The sequence below is a fragment of the Cucurbita moschata genome, unplaced genomic scaffold (assembly GCF_002738365.1).
Source record: "Cucurbita moschata cultivar Rifu unplaced genomic scaffold, Cmos_1.0 Cmo_Scf00021, whole genome shotgun sequence".
Classification (NCBI taxonomy): domain Eukaryota; kingdom Viridiplantae; phylum Streptophyta; class Magnoliopsida; order Cucurbitales; family Cucurbitaceae; genus Cucurbita; species Cucurbita moschata.
The window spans coordinates 1929483-1949330 of NW_019268537.1; the positions used below are offsets into that span (position 1 = coordinate 1929483).

Sequence of the window (19848 nt, forward strand, 5' to 3'; positions counted from 1 at the left end):
AAGGAAGGAAGAAGTGTTGCTTACTTTTTGAAGGATTGTGAATGAAAGCTTCCATGGAGGTATGAGATCCTCCTTAGAGCCCAAAAAGGAACACGAACTCTTAAACTCTTCGTTCCAATCCACCGATAAGCCTCCTTCTTCACAGACATTGCCTTTCTCTGTGTAATTCCTCTTCACAGAGCGTCTCCAAGAACTCACTCCCATTATCTTCTGCCCTTTCCACTTGATTTCCACCACTAAACCACTCGCTTCCTTCACTGATACATTCGTCAATCCTTCCAGTCGGCGAAGATTGATCTTCGCCTCGTATTTTCTCGACGAGAACGGCGGCCACGACGGCCACCGGACCAATTTCACCACCATAAAAATTGATGAATCTAATCAGACGAATCAAATTTCAAAAGAAAAAAAAGAAAAAAAACAGGGTTGAAAAATGGATATGGAAAAGTTGAATCAGAAATCGGGAAATCGGAGATTAAAAGAGAGAGAGAAGTGGAGATTACGAATAGGAACAGAGAATCTGAAGAAGAATTGAAGAATTGAAGAGAAAGGATGAAGGTGGATACTTATAGATTGGAAAAAAAAGCACAAAAAGGTTTGTTCGTAGGACCCCTTTTAGAGAGAGAGAGAGAGAGAGAGAGAGAGATTTCCTCTCCATGAAAACAACCTCTTTACCTTGGAAGTACCGCAATTTAAAATTTCCTCTCTTCTTATCTCTAAATATTATTATTTATTATTATTATTATTATTTACTCTTTTATTTAATTCGAGTGAAAAATTGGATTTTATTGATTTTTCTCTCTAATTTTAAAACTAATGTAAATTTACAATCTTAATTGAAATGAATTCAATTAGAGTATTCTTACGTGAATTCAATGAATTATAATTATATAATTGAAATGATTTTGATTTTGATTTTGAAGAAAAATCACATTTTTATTGAATTTTTTTAGCTTTGAAAAAAATTAATTAATAGTTAAATTACCAAATTTCAAGCCTTTTGAAATTGCATTGAATAATTCATTAAATATTTTTAAATTTTAAATTTAATTTTATTTTGTTTTTATATTTTGAAAAAAGAAATTGGAACTTATTAAAAGTAGTCGTGGACTAGACTTTTAATTTAAGTTATTTTAATTTTACCATTAGACATTCGAAGTGATTTCTTTTATTAAAAAAAAAAACAAGTATATATATGAATATATATTTTTTAATGTTATTTGTTATGTAATATTCCCTACTTAAAATATTAGTACATTGTTAGCCAGCTCAGAAGTTAATAAATACATTACTATTTTTAGGAGAAGAAAAAGTTGAAGCTCCAGCTTTGTTTTTTGTTTTCTTTGCTCAATTAAGAAAAATTATACTCAAATGTTATTGAAAATTCAAGGAATAAAAATAAATATATATATGTATTATTAAGAGAAATCATTATTTAATTATTAAATATTGTATATAAAGACCCAAATATACAGTTTCTCTTTAGATTTGTTTTTTTTCTCAAGAATATGAATAAAATTTCATATTCTAATAAGATATATGTTATTTTAATAATTAAATATTAAATATTAAATATTCACAAGGTAAAATGTATTACTCAGTTCGATCATAATAATAAGATACTAAACTAATTTCCAATGAGTTGGGTTATGATCTACTTTTGAGTTGTTCGGGTTGACTACAATCAACTTATTAATTGACTTGAATTTTTTGTTTTCTAAAATTTTAATCCAACTCAAATCGGACAAGAAAAAAAGATTTAACCAAACTCAAATGGAAAAAAATCTAACCTAAAGAAGTAAAAAAAAAATCTAATTCAACTCAATATCTATAATTTAAGTTGAATAGCGTAGATTGATCGTATGACGTTGGCTTCTACAAATATTATTGAGTTAGTATACTAACTCAAAAAACAATAATAATAATGCACTGAATGGTCGGCCTTTCATTTATTTATTTATTTATTTATTTTCATAGCTTATTACGTCCTCCATCGAATGATAGACTTATAGAAAATTTAAAAAAAAAAAAAAAAGATTGATTAAAGAACAATAATAAAAGATTTTCGACAAAGTCAACTAATTATTTCCTTTTGAATCTTTCAAACGGATTGATTGCATCCAAATCTCATTCCTACTTCTATCATTTGTTACTATGTATATACACACACATGTTTATGTACCTATACCTACATGAACATATTTTGTTCATTCATTCGTGTTCGAGTTGACCAAATAAATAAATAAATATATATATATATCACTTAAAGTTTAATAATTAAATTCATAATTTTAAAATTTTAGTAATCAAATAGGTATAAATTTCAAAATTTATTGTCTAAATTTGTAATTTAATAGGTAAAATAACATATTATTTTATTTTTAATGAAAAAAACAACTATAAATTAAATGAGAGAATATTCAAAAGGAAAGTTGTTAGGTTCCTTATGAACATTTTGAATTAACTAAAAAGACGAGGGGGGGCTAATTTCTTATTTCTTTGAAAATGTTACCATTTTTGTCCTTATAATAAAAATAATAATAATAATAATACTTTGAAAATATACATATATGAAATTAAATTATACATATATGAAATTAAATTAAAGGCATATTATTTATTTATTTATTCATTAATGGCCCTCTACAAAGACCAGAAAAACCAAAACAAACTTTTGACCGATGAAAACTAGTGAAAAGTGTGTTGTATTTTCTTTAAATATTTTCCTCAAGTTTTTTTTTAAATAATAATAAATAAGCAAGAAAAGTAGACTAATTCATAATTAATTATTAAATCTAATTTATAAGTTATATTTGCAAATAATGGTCATATACAATGTAGTGGATATGCAACCCTGGTTAGAGATAACTCAGTTGCTAAACTCCAGTTAATTTCAAGATTTTGTTAATATTATTATTTATGTCAAATAAAATAAATAAATAAATAAATAAAAGTTACGCAACCAAAGTAGATGCTCTTTTTAATTCATAAAAGTAATAAAGTTACGTTCATAAAATAATAACGAAAAAAATATGAAGACAACACATAATCAACATAATTTTATTGGATCATGATGTAAATTTACTATTTTAATTTGCAATGAATATAAACAACAAGACTTAGTCGATTTGATACGTGTACCAAATACTATTGGTGAGAATAAAAAACATTTTCAATAATTTAATTCATTTTGTTCTTCTGCCACTGTAAATTTCTCATTGTTTCATATCCAAATATATATAATAAGAATAATAATAAATAAATAAATAAGTTTCTTATCCCGCCACTATAAAGATTTTATAATCAAAGATGATGTCAATCCAAAGGCAAGGTGGTTAAATTATCAAACTTATCCGTGGGGGTATAAGGTTCGTTCCAATTATATCTCCAATTTTAAAAATAAATTTTCAAAATTTTCATTTCAAACTCTAAGTTGGGTCGAACAAATCAAACGTATAATCAGCAAATCTAATCTACTGATGTGAACAAATCTAACATATAAAGATTAGTTGCGGTTAATGTGAACAAATCTAACATATAGAGATTAGCTGTGTCGGTTGATATGAACAAATCTAACATATAGAAATAAATTTGTGAAATAGTGTTGTGATCTTCTTCCTTCAACTTAGGCTTTGAAATTTTGTTCTTTATTCATTTTTTTTTTTATACTTCTCTAACTCTAATCTTCAAATTTACTTTTGGGATGTGTTTAGATTTGTTCACATAAACAACACATGCTCGTGAATTTTATATCGAAGTGTTGGAGATATTTTGAAACGAATTTCGAATTTCAAGAATTAAAATAAAACTTTTCAAAGTTGAGAGGCAGACAAAGGTTTTTGTGGTTGTATTTTCAATTGGAACCAGACAACTGTTTTGTGTTTTGCATTTCATCTAAGGCCATACTCTAAGAAACAGAGAAGGCAAGAGTATACAAAATTTAGAGAAGAAAAAGAGATTGTTTTTTTTAGAGGTGTGGCCAGTTGCATGGTCTCTATTTCACACAAGGCCAAATACCTTTTTTTTCCCCCCACTTGTATTCTCACTTTATAGCACAAAATATGGCAGTGTGTGTCTGCTTCATGGTCTGTTCAATGAACTTAAGCTCCTTGTGAATGTTTTGACTACCTTTTTTGCCTTGTTTGGTTTGAAAATTTTCAATGATTGATGATGAAAAAAATATATATTATTAGCCTAATGGGGCTGTTTTGGGTTGTTGTGGGAGGTGGGGTGTGTCTGGATGCAACTCCATGTTATGCAAAACTATGTTCTTTGTATTAGACCGACCCAACAAATAATTCAGAAAAGACAGAGAGAGAGAGAGAATCTATAACAGAACATTTCAAATGTGTATGGTGTTTGGAGGTAGAAAAGTAGAAAAGAAAAGAAAGCACGAAGAGTTTATAAAGGGTTTGTTCTTACTTGAACTCTTGTCTTGTGAACTTTGCGGATCCCATACAGTGAAGAAACTACAACGTCATAGCCTGTATCAAATTTGGACTCCACAAATCTAGATCAAATATAGGTATAATAAGAGAATTGAGAAAATCAATCATAACAGTCTATATAGGCCAATTTGAAATGATTTTTTAAGAGCTTAAGAAAAAGGTTTGTAACCGTTTAAGAAATTGTTTTTAAGCACTTCGAAAATCATTCTAAATAGGTTATTCGTGTAAAAATGAGAAAATACAGCATTACAACAGGAAGCTACTTTTCCTAGAATGGATGAACTCTGTTGAATGTTGTAAAAGACAAGCTCCTTGTCAAATTAATATGTTTAGCAGCACTATTTTAAATGCATAAAAGAATTTGCGTACGTACCTGAAATCACTGGCTTTCCTCAACCTTTAAAGCCACTCTTTTCTTCGCGGGAGTTAAAAGAGGGATGGAAAAACTGTGACCGTAAATCAGATTATAAAATTTACAAGAATTTGGGAGGTGGACACTTGGGGTTGTTTTCTAGCGACTCTGCCAGAGATGTTTTCTTTATTTCTTTCGTTTGACCTTCACAAGTCTCCGGCTAGCCTTGTTACCGCCGCCAGCACTCAAGGGGAAGCTGCCTCTAGCTTCTAAGCTGCTAGAATGAGCAATATATGGAGAAGAATTTTGGGGTTTAGCCAATGTCTGCTGCTTTTGAACTAGAAAGGGATTTGATTCAGAGGTGGCTTGACCAAAAGAGAATCCTGATGAAGGGGGTGGGACTGGCTTTTGACTGAAAATTGGAACATTGTCCTTGGAGGTACCCTGATCTTCACAGTCATTGTTACCTGTAGAAACTCTAAAAGCAACTGTGGGATGAGAATTACTTGAAACAGTCTTCGATGAGGAACATGCTATTGCTGCTGCTGAGGTTGTAGAACATATTGAACTGAAAGACGCCCCTGTAAATGACTCGAACCCAAGATGTGTCCTAGGAGTAGAAAAATGGGTTGAAGTTGCTGGGGCACAAGTAAACCCAGTGATGGGAAATTCCGATGGCCTGCTTCCTGAATGAAACAGTTCAGAAGCAGGAGATGAGCAACCAAAAGAAATGCCAGAAGAGATGGATGCTTTTCCAGCCATCGCTGATGATGCATGTGACATGAATGATCCCATAAGGATTGAAGTTTGTTCCGCATTAGCTGTAAATTCCTTTCCAGCAGAAGCTCCCTGAGCACTAAGCTCAGGTGCACTGCTAACAGTAGGTGTACTCAACTGATGATTATTCACAAACGAAGGCGTTGCTCCAGGATTGAAGCTGAACATATTATAGTGAGAATTTGCTGGTGTAGATATGCTACTGAAATAAGTGTTATTCGCAATGTGCAGGCTTGCATCCTGCTTGATCTTGTCTTCATGAGTTCCTAAGCCCATAGCCGATGGAGCAGATGAAGTTATCACATTTGTGGTTGACGGGTGCTTGCCATTGGTGGTTATATTAGCATCGTTGCTGGCACATTTGGCTGAGAGGAAGATATATCTGGATGAACTTTGCCCCATAGATGGAGTTAGCAGACTGCACGATGAGTATTGAGATGGACATGAAATGGAAAGGCCATTATTTAGACTTTGATATCTAGCAGTCGAGCAAAATGAGACCGCAAGTCCAGCTGATATGGAGGCAGAAGATGAGAATGCATCATTGCAAGTCCTGGTGAAAACAAAATTTGAAATATCATCACTATCAGTTTTCATGACGCAGATTCTTCAATGGACAAAATTGCATGAACTGTAAACAACGAACAACATGAAGGAAACAAACTTGCCAGGTATAAAAAGTGAACGAATGCAAAAATAATGTCAGAAGTGAAGAAAGATGATATGAAAAAATGTTCAAATAAATGTCATATAGAAGCTCTTGAGGCATGTGCTATAAAGTTCTTTTCTTCCCTTAAGAACTTCAACAAATGATTCTCTTTCTATGAAATTCACATCCAGTTAGAACGAATTTTCAATGCCTCCACCTAATGTTTTCCGTGCATTCAGGGTTTTTGTCTTCTAAAATATAAGAAAAGTGAACGAGAATTAGAAGAGAAGGGGAGACAAGGTATCAATCAAGCCACTCAAAACCCATAGGAGACATGCGTAAGTTTCTCTAATTGATAAAAGATAATGGAAAGGCTACAAAACTGTACTGCTGAATAGATGATCGAAAGGAATATACTGACCCCCAAGAGCAATCTAGCTTATGGTTTGAAGATGCAACGGCGTTTAAATACACTGATCCTTGAACATCTGAATATGAAGAAGCTGGATTCCACTGCGTGTATGGGAATGGAGCTCCATTGCCATTTTCGGGAGCAGCACATAATTCTGTTCGAGAAGCATCCTTATTCCCAACATCAAATGCAGTAGAACTAGCGTTTGGCTGCTTTCGTGGAGAGACATTATTTCCAAAGCTAAAAACTGGAGAATCAATTCGCTTCTTTTCTGGAAGATCATTGTTTCCAAAAGAATTGGTGGGTGCAGAATCAATAGTTTCTGGTTGTGAAGGTGCAATTTGGAACGTAAAACTGGTATCCATATCATCATGAACGCTACCTTCAGAAGTTTTCAAATCAGAACTTCTGTTGAGAGGAGAACCCACTATCACTTCAGATGCAGTTTGTGGCTTTGATGGTGCTAGAGTCTCATTAGCAGTTGTTTGTCTCACAGCCAAAGAAATGTCACCTTCCCTATCCTCCGCGGTAGCAGGTGCAACTCTATCAGGAGAACTTTCATCCTGGTCTACACGATCCTATTATTGAGAAAGACAGTGAGACTGGTTAAAGGTTCAAAGATTTAAACAAACATATCCCAAGGAAAGAAACCAGACGGAACATAATATCTGATCAGAGGTGCATTACTTAGAATCCTTCAAGTAAAAAATATGCAGAAGAAAAAATGAAAACCACGTATGGATTCTAATTAGGTGTCTGAAGTGTTACTTGAACGCAGGTAACTGAAATAACTTCAAACGTTATCGTAACAGAATCTAACACCCTCATCAAGAAAGAGAGCAAAAAACAACAAAATGGTACTTTTGTCAATGGCAGAAAGCGGGTCTGTAAGCATCACATAAAATGTTTGAACTCCGAATTTTACCATGAGACCGCAATGTTTTACCATTCCATTTTGGGAAGTTAAAAGATTACGAACCTTGTCAGGCCACATCTGAAACGCCAGTTTGTTTTTTGGGGGCTGAATAATAGATTTCACCACAGCAGGCGCAGGCACTCCAAGATCAATCATGGAATCCTTACTTGAACCTATGGACCCTGAGTCCTTCAGTAGAGCACATCTATGATGAGGATCCGATGGTTTCATATTTTCCAGCTTCTCTTTATTTTGTGAAGTGTTTTCTTGGTTGTCATGATATGGAACGCCATGCAAACTAATTGACTGCTTGTTGTCATGAACAAGTTCTTCATCTCTGGGTAAGTCCACATCCTTCACAATTTTGAGATGCCCATCTACTGTGAATGGTGACAGCTTAGGGGGAGATATTTCCCCAACAGGAAGTCGTTTAACTTTCTCCTTTGGAGGGGTCAACTTATCGAGCTGCTCCAATATCTTAGAAGCCATCTTGTAAGACCTTGAAGGAGTATAAATAGAGCTGCTGCCTGCACCACGAATGTTATCACTCTCCACGTTCATAATAAACTTTCTTGTAGAATTTTTCTTGGGTTTAAGAGACAATTGTGAGTTCCAAATGGAAGATGGAAAATTATGAACTTTCCCAAATTTGGAGCTCTGAGAAGCGTCAAAACTAAGTCTATCTACAGGAACAGAAATAGGTCTAGTAGAAACGGGTAAGCTTGATCCCTTCGAGAGATGAATGTTAGGTTTTTGTCCAATTCTGCGCAGAGGAACATTGGGTCCAATGTGATTATCAAAAAATGAACTCCTACGTTTCAAACCCTGCATATGGTAGAAACAACACAGTGAGATGATTTAACGTGCAACTCCATGAAACAGAGTATCCGAGACATGCAGGATGATTAGATTATAAAATCTTCCTTATTTCAATATTACAATCTCCGGTTAACAGTGATCCCAACTCAAAAGCACGGCCAAAAAAACATACTAGGGGTCTCATAAAACCTAGCAAATAAATGTTTCTGGAATCATTCCCACAAGTACCTGATTAGTAGATGATGGCACAAGCAACATATCTGTTGATTTTGAAGAGAATGATGTACTAGTTGGACGAGCAGAATTTTCCCCAAGTCCTTGTGCTCGCAAAGATGGCATTGAAGGACAAATTTTTGGCTGCCTACTCCCCATGTATGCTCTAGCTATCTCTGCAGGTGAAGAAATATCTTCATCAAGGACCTGAAGACGTTTTAGCCACAAAATTGATCACAGTATCAAAAAAGCATATCGAAAATAACTTATTTGGGGACTCTCATGCACGAAAATCAGAGAAAAAAATGGGGATGAAAAGAAAGACCCCTACACTTGAACTCAAGATGGGAGTTGGGAACGATTGCCTGCACATCCTTACTTCTGAATTTGGTATTTTTTTAAACTCATTCCTGTTAGATTCTGGAATAGAAGAGATAAACTTAACCCTTTTCTCCTCATTCACATCAGGTAAATCAACATTTTTTGAATGCATTAGAGCCGTCAAATGATCAATCTCAGACCTGCAGAGTGGTTTTCATTTTGAGGAGCCATAGCAATAATCCCAAGAGCAAAAGAACAAGTCTATTAACAATAAGAAAATAAAATCCAAACTACCTAAAATGGTACTCATGTAAGGCAAAATAAATATATACTGCAAAAGTTACCTGGTGAAGGTCTTTTGCTTCATAGCTTTTTCAAGTTCCACCATCACAAATCGATCAGCTCTATTCTGATTATCACCTACATTAGCTGCTGCTACCTGGACCTCAAAAGGATCCTTTGCAAGTAAATTTCCATACCATAAGAAACTCTCCAATTAAACTGATCAAAGCAAGTGCATTCAGAACACCCAGAACGTTATAGATAACCAAGTTCTCTTAAATAAGAGTACAATAATTAATGACCATCAAGTTCAAGCACCAACTTTCAAGAGCATTCGTATCTTCTATGCACGAGCACCCGCCCAACACCAAAAGAAAACTTACCGTTACATCGGCCTTCTTGTCATCCCTTCTTGACTGGCTTGATTCTGATGCCATCAAATGCATAAACAGAAAAAAGAATGAGCAGATTAATATTTGAAAAGAAAAATATCAGATGTTACTCAACTATGAAGTTCCTAAAAGAAAAACCGTCCAAGTCTAGTACGTGCCAGTAAATTTTGAACTAGCTAAAACTTTTTTATGGATGAAAAAGTTACAAGATAACAAAATAATCATTACATTTAAGCATTTATGAGCCAGATCGACTAACTTAATCTCAAGAAGTTTGTGAAATAAAATCAAACATCTGAAAAGCAACAAACAGTCGCAAATCACAAAAATCAACTCCAGCAAGAGCATCTTTGAATAATCCACTACAGAGCCATAAGAACATCATTAAGAAGTTGAAACTGAAACCTGGAGACGAAGTACGAGACGGTAAACGGTGAGGGAAATTTCGGAACACGGAGGAAAAAAGCATCTGAGAACCAGAGGAAATGAGCCTTTGAGCCGGATCAACGAGCTTCAAGATCCACGAATTGTTTCCCGATGTTCTTAGGGTAGTCGGCGGCCGATCGTAAGGTTTTTTCGGCGGTTTCCTAAAGAATCTTTTATCTGCAAACTTCCCCGCCGTTCTCAACCCTTCTTCTTCCCGGCTTTTCCGTTCCCTTGCAGTCGCCATGAATGAGAACCAAGGCGAGGAAGAACTACACAGTATCTCAAATCTCAATCAAGTTCCAAGCATGAATGAGAACCAAGGCGAGAGAAACATTCACGAGGAGGAGATCAGGAAATGGAGGTTTTTTCTGGTTCTTTAATGGCGCGAAATTAGTTGTGATGCGACAGTCCGGATATCTTCAGAGAGGGAATTTTCCTATTATATAAAAAGACTTCAAATTAAATTAATAAAATTAGTTATTAACTTTACACTTTTCTCTCGAAAATATTCGCTAAAACTTCTTTAAAAATTTAAAAATTCAAAAATATTTATATAGTTTAATAAACCAATGTGGGACACCTTCCGGCCCACGGTCCTCGCTGGCACTACTTCTTTCCTCCAATCGATATGGGACCGCCACCAAATCACCCTCTTTGGGGCCAACATTCTTAGTCCTCGTTGGCACTCATTCCTTTCTCCAATCGATATGGGACCGCTACCAAATCACCCCCTTTGGGACCAACATCTTTACTGGCACATCGCCTCGTGTCTACTCGCTTCGGGAAACAACGAGAAGGCTTCCACCCCCTTTGGGGCCCCATCCTTACTGGCACACCGCCTCGTGTCTACCCCCTTCGGGAAACAGCGAGAAGGCTAGCACATCGTTCGGTGTTTGGCTCCAATACCATTTGTAACGGCCCAGACCCAGCGCTAGCAGATATTGTCCTCTTTAGGCTTTCTCTTTAGGGCTTCCCCTCAAGGCCTTAAAACGCGTCTAGTAGAAAAAGGTTTGTACACCCTTGTGAATGATATTTTGTTCTCCCGGACATCACAAATAACCTTAAAGTTTAAGAATATCTTTAATTTAATTTATTTGAGTTCCCCCAAGTTTATTTTTTTATTTTAATTATTTTTTATAATTTTAATTATATTATTTATTTGAGAAATAAAATTTTCATTACTCATCAAAAGTCTTACATAATGATACAAATCAATTCAAGGGAAAATGAAGAAAAAATGTATGCTCTTTTCTCTGCATAGTTTTCAAAAACGAAGCGATGGCGATGAACAACATGGTGTCGAGTGCAAGCAAGCTCACGATGGCGATGAACGACATGGTGTCGAGTGCAAGCAAGCTCATGACGTGGTGCCGAAAACGAGCAGGCGAGCAGCTAAGAACAATGAAGAAACTAACTTGAATAATGGTACCTTTACATAGAACACTATAGTTTTAGAGCCTCCCTAAACCCAATGCTGAAGGTACTTTGAAGACCTTTCTTCCCAGCATTTGTTACATTTCCTTTCTGCATCATTGCCACGAACTCGTTATAGTCGATCGTTCCGTCCTGTAAAGTAAGGAGAGTCATAACATGGTCGGTTTAATCAACAATCACGTAATGAGTAGAAAACTACTTACATTGTTTGCATCGACCTCGTGCATCATTTCTTCCAATTGAAGATCTTCTATCCCGAACTCTTTACATGCTTGTTGAAGTTCGTCGTGCGTAATGAACCCACTTCCGTCCTTGTCGAAATACGAAAAAGCTGCTACAAGATGATCTTCCTTCTCGATTTTGTTTAGATGTAATGTGGCAGCTACGAACTCCCCGTAGTCGATGGTTCCATTGTTATCGATATCGGCCTGCAATTCCATAGCATAGATTTGATACATCTAGACCAAAAAAACGTTCTCGAACGTCGTAAGAAAACCTCGACAAAATACTTACTGCTTGCATTAGATCATAAATTTCGGACTCCTTAAGGTTAGCTCCAAATTTTTTTAAACCAGCTTTGAGTTCTTCAAAAGTGATCTGACCGCTGTTGTCAGTGTCTATCATCTTGAACATTTCCTTGAGCCCAGCAATTTCTTCTTCAGATAAGCTCTCTGCAATGACCTACACAATTCCAAACAAACGAATCAGTCACTTTTGTCCCGTTTTCGTGAAATAATGAATCTCGAGATCGGTTGATCCATATGAATCTCGAGAGTGGATGGTTGACCGTCGCCCCCTTATCCTGGAGGGGCTTGCTACGTAACCTTTTCTCCCGTTGTATGTGAAAAAGAGTGACTCACCCCTTTTTTGTTCGGTCAGAAGTTGGTCCAAATAACGAGAGTGGACTAACCACGACAATATGGGAGGGTTAGTTGGACAGAAGAAGGTTCGGGACACTATTCGTTCTAAGGCTTCATTGTGAGTTCCTCCTCCACACGTCTTTCGAATTTAAGATTCTTTCTTTTATCATTGTCAACTAGAGGAACGTTTTATGATTCCCGAGCACTCTCTCGAGTTGATTTCTTATCAGCGTTCACTTATTTCAATGTAAGCAAGTAGATTTTTCTACAGCTATCAATATGGGGAAATTCAAAGTCCTACCTTGATAGCCATTTTCTTGAGCTTGTTCATGGCTGAAAACTGCTTCAAGCGAGTCAAGACCGCCGAGTCGAGTGGCTTGTCTGGAGCCACACCGTCGACTTGAACCCAAGGGTGGCCTGTAATGAATTAGCTCAATGAGTACCTTGGAACGAGAAAAAACACCGATCATACACGTAAAAGGATCTCGAGGACATTCGAGGCCTTAGAAGAGTTGCTGCATGAGTTACTCAACATATGATGAACAACTGAAGAACATGAAATTCAAGAGATGACTTACACAAAACTTCATACGCTGTCAATCTCTTTCTCGGGTCTCGAATAAGCATTCTTCTCACCAAATCTTTCGCACTGTCGGAGATGCTAGGCCAAGGGTCCGAAGAGAAGTCGAGATCGCCGTGCAGGACCTCTTCAAATATCCCTTGTTCGGTTTCTATACATCGATACGTGGAGAATGGAATAAGAGAGGATACAAGTGTTTTATAACAAGAAATTCATGTTCAGATATGAAGGTTAAACTTCCAAAAATTATGGAGCAAACTAGACGTACCAGCCCAAAAGGGAGGTACTCCACTTAACAGAATGTAGACAATTACTCCAGCACTCCAAACATCGGATTCGGGCCCGTAGCGCTTCCGCAAGACTTCAGGTGCGACGTAATACGGACTCCCGACCACATCATTAAACTTTTCGCCTGAATGAACATAATCCATGTATGAAGAGTCAAAATCACAACCTAGTACGACTATACCGTTTTACATTCGAATGCACGTAAACATCACACAAAAATAGGGTCCTAGAGTTTTGAACTCGTTCTTCAAAACGAAAATGTGAGATCCCACATTGGTTGGAGAGGAGAACGAAGCATTCTTTATAAGGGTGTAGAAACTTATCTCTAGCAGACCCATTTTAAAAACCTTAAGGGGAAACCCAAAAGGGAAAGCTCAAATAGAACAATATCTACTAATGGTGGGCTTGGACTGTTACAAATGGCATCAGAGCCAGACACCGAGCAATGTACCAGCGAGGAGACTAAACCCCGGAGAGGGGTGGACACGAGGCAATGTGCCAGCAAGGACGTTAGGACCCGAAGGGGGTAGATTGTGAGATCCCACATAGATTGGAGAGGAGAATGAAGCATTCTCTATAAGGGTGTGGAAACCTCTCACAGGAGACACACTTTAAAAACCTTGAGTGGAAGCCTGAAAGGAAAAACCCAAATAGGATAATATCTGCCAGTGGCGGGCTTGGACCGTTACAAATGGTATCGGAGCCAGACATCGGGCAATGTACCAACGAGGAGATTGAACCTCGGAGGGGGGTGGACACGAGGCAGTGTGCCAGCAAGGACAATGAGCCCCGAGGGAGGGTGGATAGTGAGATCCCACATCGGTTGGGAAAGAGAACGAAACATTCTTTATAAGGGTATGAAAACCTCTCCCTAACAGACACGTTTTAACAACCTTGAGGGGAAACTCGAAAGGGAAAGCCCGAGAACGCTGTTCGTAAAACATTCATTAGCTTCACCCTGATCAGTAACACCATAGATTCAAAGCAGCACCAAACAACAAATATCATCTCAACACATTTAGAACACATTAGATATACAAAGCTGATAGCTATTGTAATTATCATGACAAGAATCACAGCTATTCACCTGGTTTGAAGAATATTGATAGTCCAAAATCAATTGTTTTGAGAAGTGACTCCTCGTCCTTGCTAACGAAGAGAAAATTCTCGGGCTTAAGGTCTCGATGCATGACTCCAAGAGCGTGACACGCCTCCACGACCCCGACTATGGTCCTAGTAAGCTCAGCAGCCTTCCTTTCAGTATAATGTCCACGTTGAATGATCCGATCAAATAGCTCACCGCCCGCACATAACTCCATAACTACCTGAACCGCAACCGCGTCCTCATAAGCCCCCTTGATCGATATAACGTTCGGGTGTCCAGCCAAGTGATGCATTATCTGAATTTCCCTTCTCACATCCTCAACATCATCCTCATTAACCAACTTCCTCTTAGCAATTGACTTACAAGCATACTCTTTCCCAGTTGCCTTCTCCACACACATATATGTAGTCCCAAATTGTCCTTGACCCAATCTCTTACCTAAGCTATAATACTCCTTAAAGTTCCCCGTTTTTGTCTGTAAAATCGGTTCGCCCCGAAGACCAGCACTACCTACTCTCTTCATAACAGGGTTATGGCGTGCCTTAGGTTCCAAGGGCGGTTCAGGTTTGACTACTGATTCTGCCATTGTCACCTTCTCAGGGGGTTGGTTTTGAATCGGCATAGCCGATTCGGGTTCGGTAGCTGCTACGTCATGGACGTTTTCTCCATTAGTATGATGAGAAATTGAATTCTTGGGCGATCTAGATCGCCACATAGCAGCAGACACAGATTGAAAGAATCCATTCTTTGAAATGCTTGGTCCTACACAAGTATTCCCCATTGATTCCCACAACTCAAAAACCTTCCTCAATTCAAGCACAGTGATACATTCTAAACATAAGATCCGATCATCACACAATCTCCAAGTCAACCCCGAAAGTAATCACAGAATCACAGTCAAATAATCACAAGCAATATGAACAGAATCAAGAATCAGAATCAGAATCAGAATCAGATCATCCCCAAAACTTGATAACCATTTATTAGTGTAAAAATGGCAGAGGAATTAATATCAAAGTAAACGCTCAGATACCCAAAAGATTAAGAACAGTAAACAAGTAAAGTATTTAAGTCAATGCCTCGATCCCTGTATTCAATCAAATCTGAGGATGAACTACAATACCCACATCACTAAATCCATACACAAACCCAGAAATCAGAAGAGCTAATCAAGAAATTGAAGTCGTCGAAGAAATTCATCGACCCATCTGGGGAAAGAATCAAAGGGGCGTGGATCTTTAAGCAGAGAAGCGGCGAGAGACGAAAACGATGAGCAATACAGACATAGGTGAGGACAAAGTAGCCGAAGAGTCGAGGTTGGGTTGAACAGGTCGATTGTTGGTAAACAGGGCTGCGAGTGTAATGGGTTTATTGGTTTGGGGGATTTTATTGCGCCAAGACGCGTCGAATTGGATAATTCAATTCAATTCAATCCGCCGGCTTCTTCGGTTGGCTGCTCTCGAGAGAATTGAGACGAATTGAGACAATTGGACGAAGTCTTTTATTCTTTTCTCATGGTTCTAGCAATCTGTAATATAATTTAATTTAAAATTATTAAAATTATTAAAATTCTACCTTTTGGATAGAATGGTTGGTTCATGTAAATACCTCAAGACAGCGATGGAATACCCGCTGCCATGTTAGGCAAGTAATTGAACTCATTTTAGCCCATGTTAGGCAACACTATTTTAGCTCAGTCAACTTCGCTTTATTCTTATTAACAATTTAAGCATTAAATACATTAAGCATAATATCTCATTATTATGAGCATCTTTCTTGCAAGTTAAGTCGAAATCATCTTCTAGTCTAGAACTTATGTGAATTTGTTTCAGAATTCTCGTATCATTACTGCACATTGTTAATTTCATTTGTTCTTTAATTTCACACTTGTAGATAAAAGAATCGAGTCTTTTAACCGTAAAAAATGTCATATAATGGTGTCTTATTTACTATTTTCTCTATTTAGGCACCAAAGGAGAAGAACAGTTGTGAAGAGGAAGCTTAGACAACGATGTCCATTTTACCTCCCTCAAACAGTTTAGACAAAAAAAATATATATATATATATACACGAGATTATATTTTTCGTCTCTGTCTCTACCTCACTTCTATTTATATATATATATTAAATTAATGACTTTCTTTTAAATTTTTTTAGTTTGTTAAAACAATATTAAATATTTTTTTTTTTTGTAAATATGAAAAATAAAATGGAGCGGAATAGGGCGATAACTTTCAAATTTTAAATTCCATTTTTTAAAATAAAAATATGTATTTTTAACAGCTTCTAAGTTCGGCTTTCTAGATAAGGTGGGGCGGGATAGAGTGAGCTTTTTCATTACCTTTTATATAATTCGGGTCGGATTGGTCTTCATTATTTTCTTAATATTAAACCGAGTTCAATTTTCTTCTAATAACCAAACAAATCGATTTGAACCGAACCGACCCGAAAACGAGGCTAAATTGAAAAATAAAAATCAGCGATTCATACTTATTTCATATTTTTAAATTCGTTCCAAATACTTGATCATATCGCAGAGTAATGTCGGGATTATCAATTTATTTTTTATTTTTATTAATTGAAGTTCTACACGATTTAATATATACTTAATTAAAGTAATTTTTTTTAATAATTGAAGTTATACTGATTTAATATATACTTTTTAAAGTAATTTTTTTAATAATTGAAATTATAAATGTTTAATATATATTTCATTAAAGTAATTTTTTTAATAATTGAATATATATACTTATTAGAGTAATTTTCTTGGAGTTATACATTATTATATAAATGAGTTTGATACTAATTGTGGGACCACGTTAATCAGAGAGAAACCATGCATGTTTTACATTAAATCTCTCTTAGTCGCATTTTAAAATGGGGAGAAAAAGAAAAAAATAATAATAATACCGTCCGTTATAAAAATAAATTAATATGTATAAATTATCAATCATTTAACGTGATATAATGAAATTAATTTAAGTTAATAAATTATTTATAAATTAAAATGTGGTAAAAAATGGTAGAAAATATATATTTATGATTGGTTTAAGAAAAAAAAAAAAAAACACATAATTAAATTCTAAATATATTTTTTTCCAACAAAAAAAATTTACTCAAACCAATTATAAATTTATCCTAGGTCATCTACAAAATAATTAATTATTTATGAAATTAGTGTTTCTTTACTATATATATAATCAATTATTAAACCATACACTAAATTAAAAAATAATAATAATAAACCGAATCCTATTAACAGATAGGGTAAGGCGTGACGTATTTTATATTAATAGTTGCTTAGCCGACAATATATTTTTTAAATATTATTAGAAAATAAAAAAACTCATTAAAAAATTTATTTACATATGTCCATGTAAAAATAAATTTCAATTATAAAATCATATCTTTAATTTATTTATTTTATATATGGAACTGATCTCACCAATTCCAATAATTTGGTTTTTGTTTTTTAGTTTTCGAAAAAATATTGAAGATCAGATCACACGCCACGTTACGTGCGATTTTTGTTTATTAAAGCAAAACGATGCCGTTTAGCCAAAATTACCACAATGCCACTCTTCGTTGTCACCGCAAGACCCGTTCTATAAAATCCATCCCTCCGGTGCTTCAGACCGGTAGATACAAATTTGTAGAGAAACTTTTACTCAGAGGCTTCGTTGATGGCGGCGATGGATACTATTTCGGCGCTTCTTTTTCGGCCGCCGCCTTCACTGTTAGTGAACGTGATGACGGTGGTGAGTTCAGTGGTGGTGGCGGTGATCGGACTTTCGGAAGCGAGAGGAACAGCGCATTTACAGTATTCGAAATTCTGGAATACAAATAATAGCGCTACGAAATCATCTAATCTGGAGAAATTCAAGATTTCATCAAGATCGGGGATGCTCTTACTTTATGCGCCGGCGGCTCTCGCCGGCGCTGTATCGTTCTGGATCTTTCCAAACGACGATCTGAGGATTCTTCTGCTTAAATCTGCTCTCACTCTCCATTTCGTCAAAAGGAACTTTGAGGTACTCAAATTTTTTGCCCTAAATTCCGTCTTCTTTTACATTCATCGCCATTCCTCAAATTCCGCCTGAAATTCCTACACAGGTACTGTTTATTCACAAATACAGCGGCAAAATGGCGCTCGATTCAGCCTTAATAATCTCCCTCAGCTACTTCTCCTCTACAGCGCTGATGATTTACGCTCAAGAACTCTCAAGAACACTTCCAGAGCCATCCATTGATCTGAAATTCATCGGAATTGCTCTGTTTCTGATAGGAATTATCGGGAACTTTTACCACCATTATATATTGTCCCAAACTAGAAAAAAGGGCGAAACAGGCTATAAAATCCCCAAAGGAGGCCTCTTCTGCGTTGTGATTTGCCCTCACTATCTGTTTGAAATAACTGTTTATTTCGGATTCGCGCTCATCTCTCAGACAATCTACTCATTGTGCTTCGCCATCGCCACGGCTATGTATTTGGGTGGGCGAAGCTACGCCACTAGGAAATGGTATGTCTCTAAATTTGAGGACTTCCCTCACCATATCAAAGCCCTTGTTCCCTTTGTATTTTAATCTCGGTCAAATTATATTAAATACTCCTCAATGGATCGAATCGTACGAAAATTGAGACTTGAATCAGAATATGGTCACGTTATTCTAGATCATTGTCACAATTTCAATGATGGTTGTTTAAGCGTATTTTTTATAATTTAAGTTTTTTATATTATGCTTGATGTATCCTTTCATATGCTTAATCTATCATGTTGGTGTCACGTTGAATAAATTTTTAATTTAATTGGAACTATTGTGTTATTTTGTGGGTTTTTGGTAATTATTTCGATCGGGCCGTAATTAATTATTGTTCCATTTTTTTTAAGAAAGAGATAATAATTATTCCACTTGATTATTACATGGGTTTGCTGTATTATGATTAGCATTTAAATGATTATTAAATAAGTGAGAGATATTAAAGAAATATTATAATTATTCAAATAAGACCGAATTACATTATTATTATTTTGTTTGTGAGTGGCTGTGATTCTATTAACATGCCAGCATTTCTTCTATCTCTTTGTTTAATAATGTTGGGCATAATCCATTGGTTTTGTTTTTTTATTTTTAGAAAATTAATTAACCGAATAATTAAAATAAAATGTCAACTCTTAAAAAAATATAAATAATCATAAATGTTATATAATTTGTAATATATACATTTTAGTTTAAGCAACAAAAGAAAAGGCTTTCGATATGAAATAATGTATGAAACTTTATTTTTATTTTTTAATATAATTGTATCTTTTAAAATTTTAAATTCAGTGGATACAGAATTATAATTATTTAAAATCATATAATTTAATTGTAATTTAGAAAAGTCTATCACGGTGAATTAAAAAATATAAATTATGAGGGGTGAGGATAGGGGCGGGTCCAAAAAAGAAAGCACAAACTTTGCAATAAAATAAATTATTTATATTATCTTATAATATATAAGATAATAAAAATATATATTATCAGTTAATCAAAACAATAAATATATATATTGCAAAAAAGGAGAACCGTTAA

At 35.4% G+C, this 19848-nt stretch overlaps 3 protein-coding genes across 6 annotated transcripts; 1 reads left to right on the plus strand and 2 right to left on the minus strand.

Annotated features, from left to right (window-relative positions):
• Window positions 1-4237: 4237 nt before the first annotated feature.
• On the minus strand, window positions 4238-10266 carry LOC111458242 (nuclear pore complex protein NUP1-like). 4 transcript variants are annotated; one of them, XM_023100761.1, is made up of 9 exons: window positions 9987-10266; window positions 9573-9616; window positions 9252-9346; window positions 8918-9107; window positions 8602-8793; window positions 7618-8379; window positions 6648-7216; window positions 4822-6130; window positions 4238-4510 (listed from the first exon to the last, which is right to left on the minus strand). In XM_023100761.1, exons 1-8 carry the CDS (start codon window positions 10249-10251, stop codon window positions 4987-4989), a joined length of 3261 nt encoding a protein of 1086 aa, XP_022956529.1. In that variant the 5' UTR covers window positions 10252-10266; the 3' UTR covers window positions 4238-4510; window positions 4822-4986. The 4 variants fall into 4 exon arrangements, with proteins under 4 accessions (XP_022956529.1, XP_022956527.1, XP_022956528.1 ...); XM_023100759.1 differs by having other exon boundaries at window positions 4238-4484; window positions 9252-9364; XM_023100760.1 differs by having other exon boundaries at window positions 4238-4500; window positions 9252-9364.
• Window positions 10267-11161: 895 nt separating this feature from the next.
• LOC111458412 (calcium-dependent protein kinase 1-like) lies at window positions 11162-15055 on the minus strand. Its single transcript, XM_023101065.1, has 7 exons — window positions 14257-15055; window positions 13150-13293; window positions 12880-13032; window positions 12603-12718; window positions 11955-12122; window positions 11645-11869; window positions 11162-11573 (listed from the first exon to the last, which is right to left on the minus strand). The coding sequence occupies exons 1-7, from the start codon at window positions 15053-15055 to the stop codon at window positions 11451-11453; spliced, it is 1728 nt and encodes a 575-aa protein (XP_022956833.1). The 3' UTR covers window positions 11162-11450.
• A 2835-nt stretch (window positions 15056-17890) lies between these two features.
• Window positions 17891-18899, plus strand: LOC111458413 (3-oxo-5-alpha-steroid 4-dehydrogenase 1-like). The gene is made up of 2 exons (XM_023101066.1): window positions 17891-18305; window positions 18388-18899. Exons 1-2 carry the CDS (start codon window positions 17958-17960, stop codon window positions 18856-18858), a joined length of 819 nt encoding a protein of 272 aa, XP_022956834.1. The 5' UTR covers window positions 17891-17957; the 3' UTR covers window positions 18859-18899.
• Window positions 18900-19848: the final 949 nt, after the last annotated feature.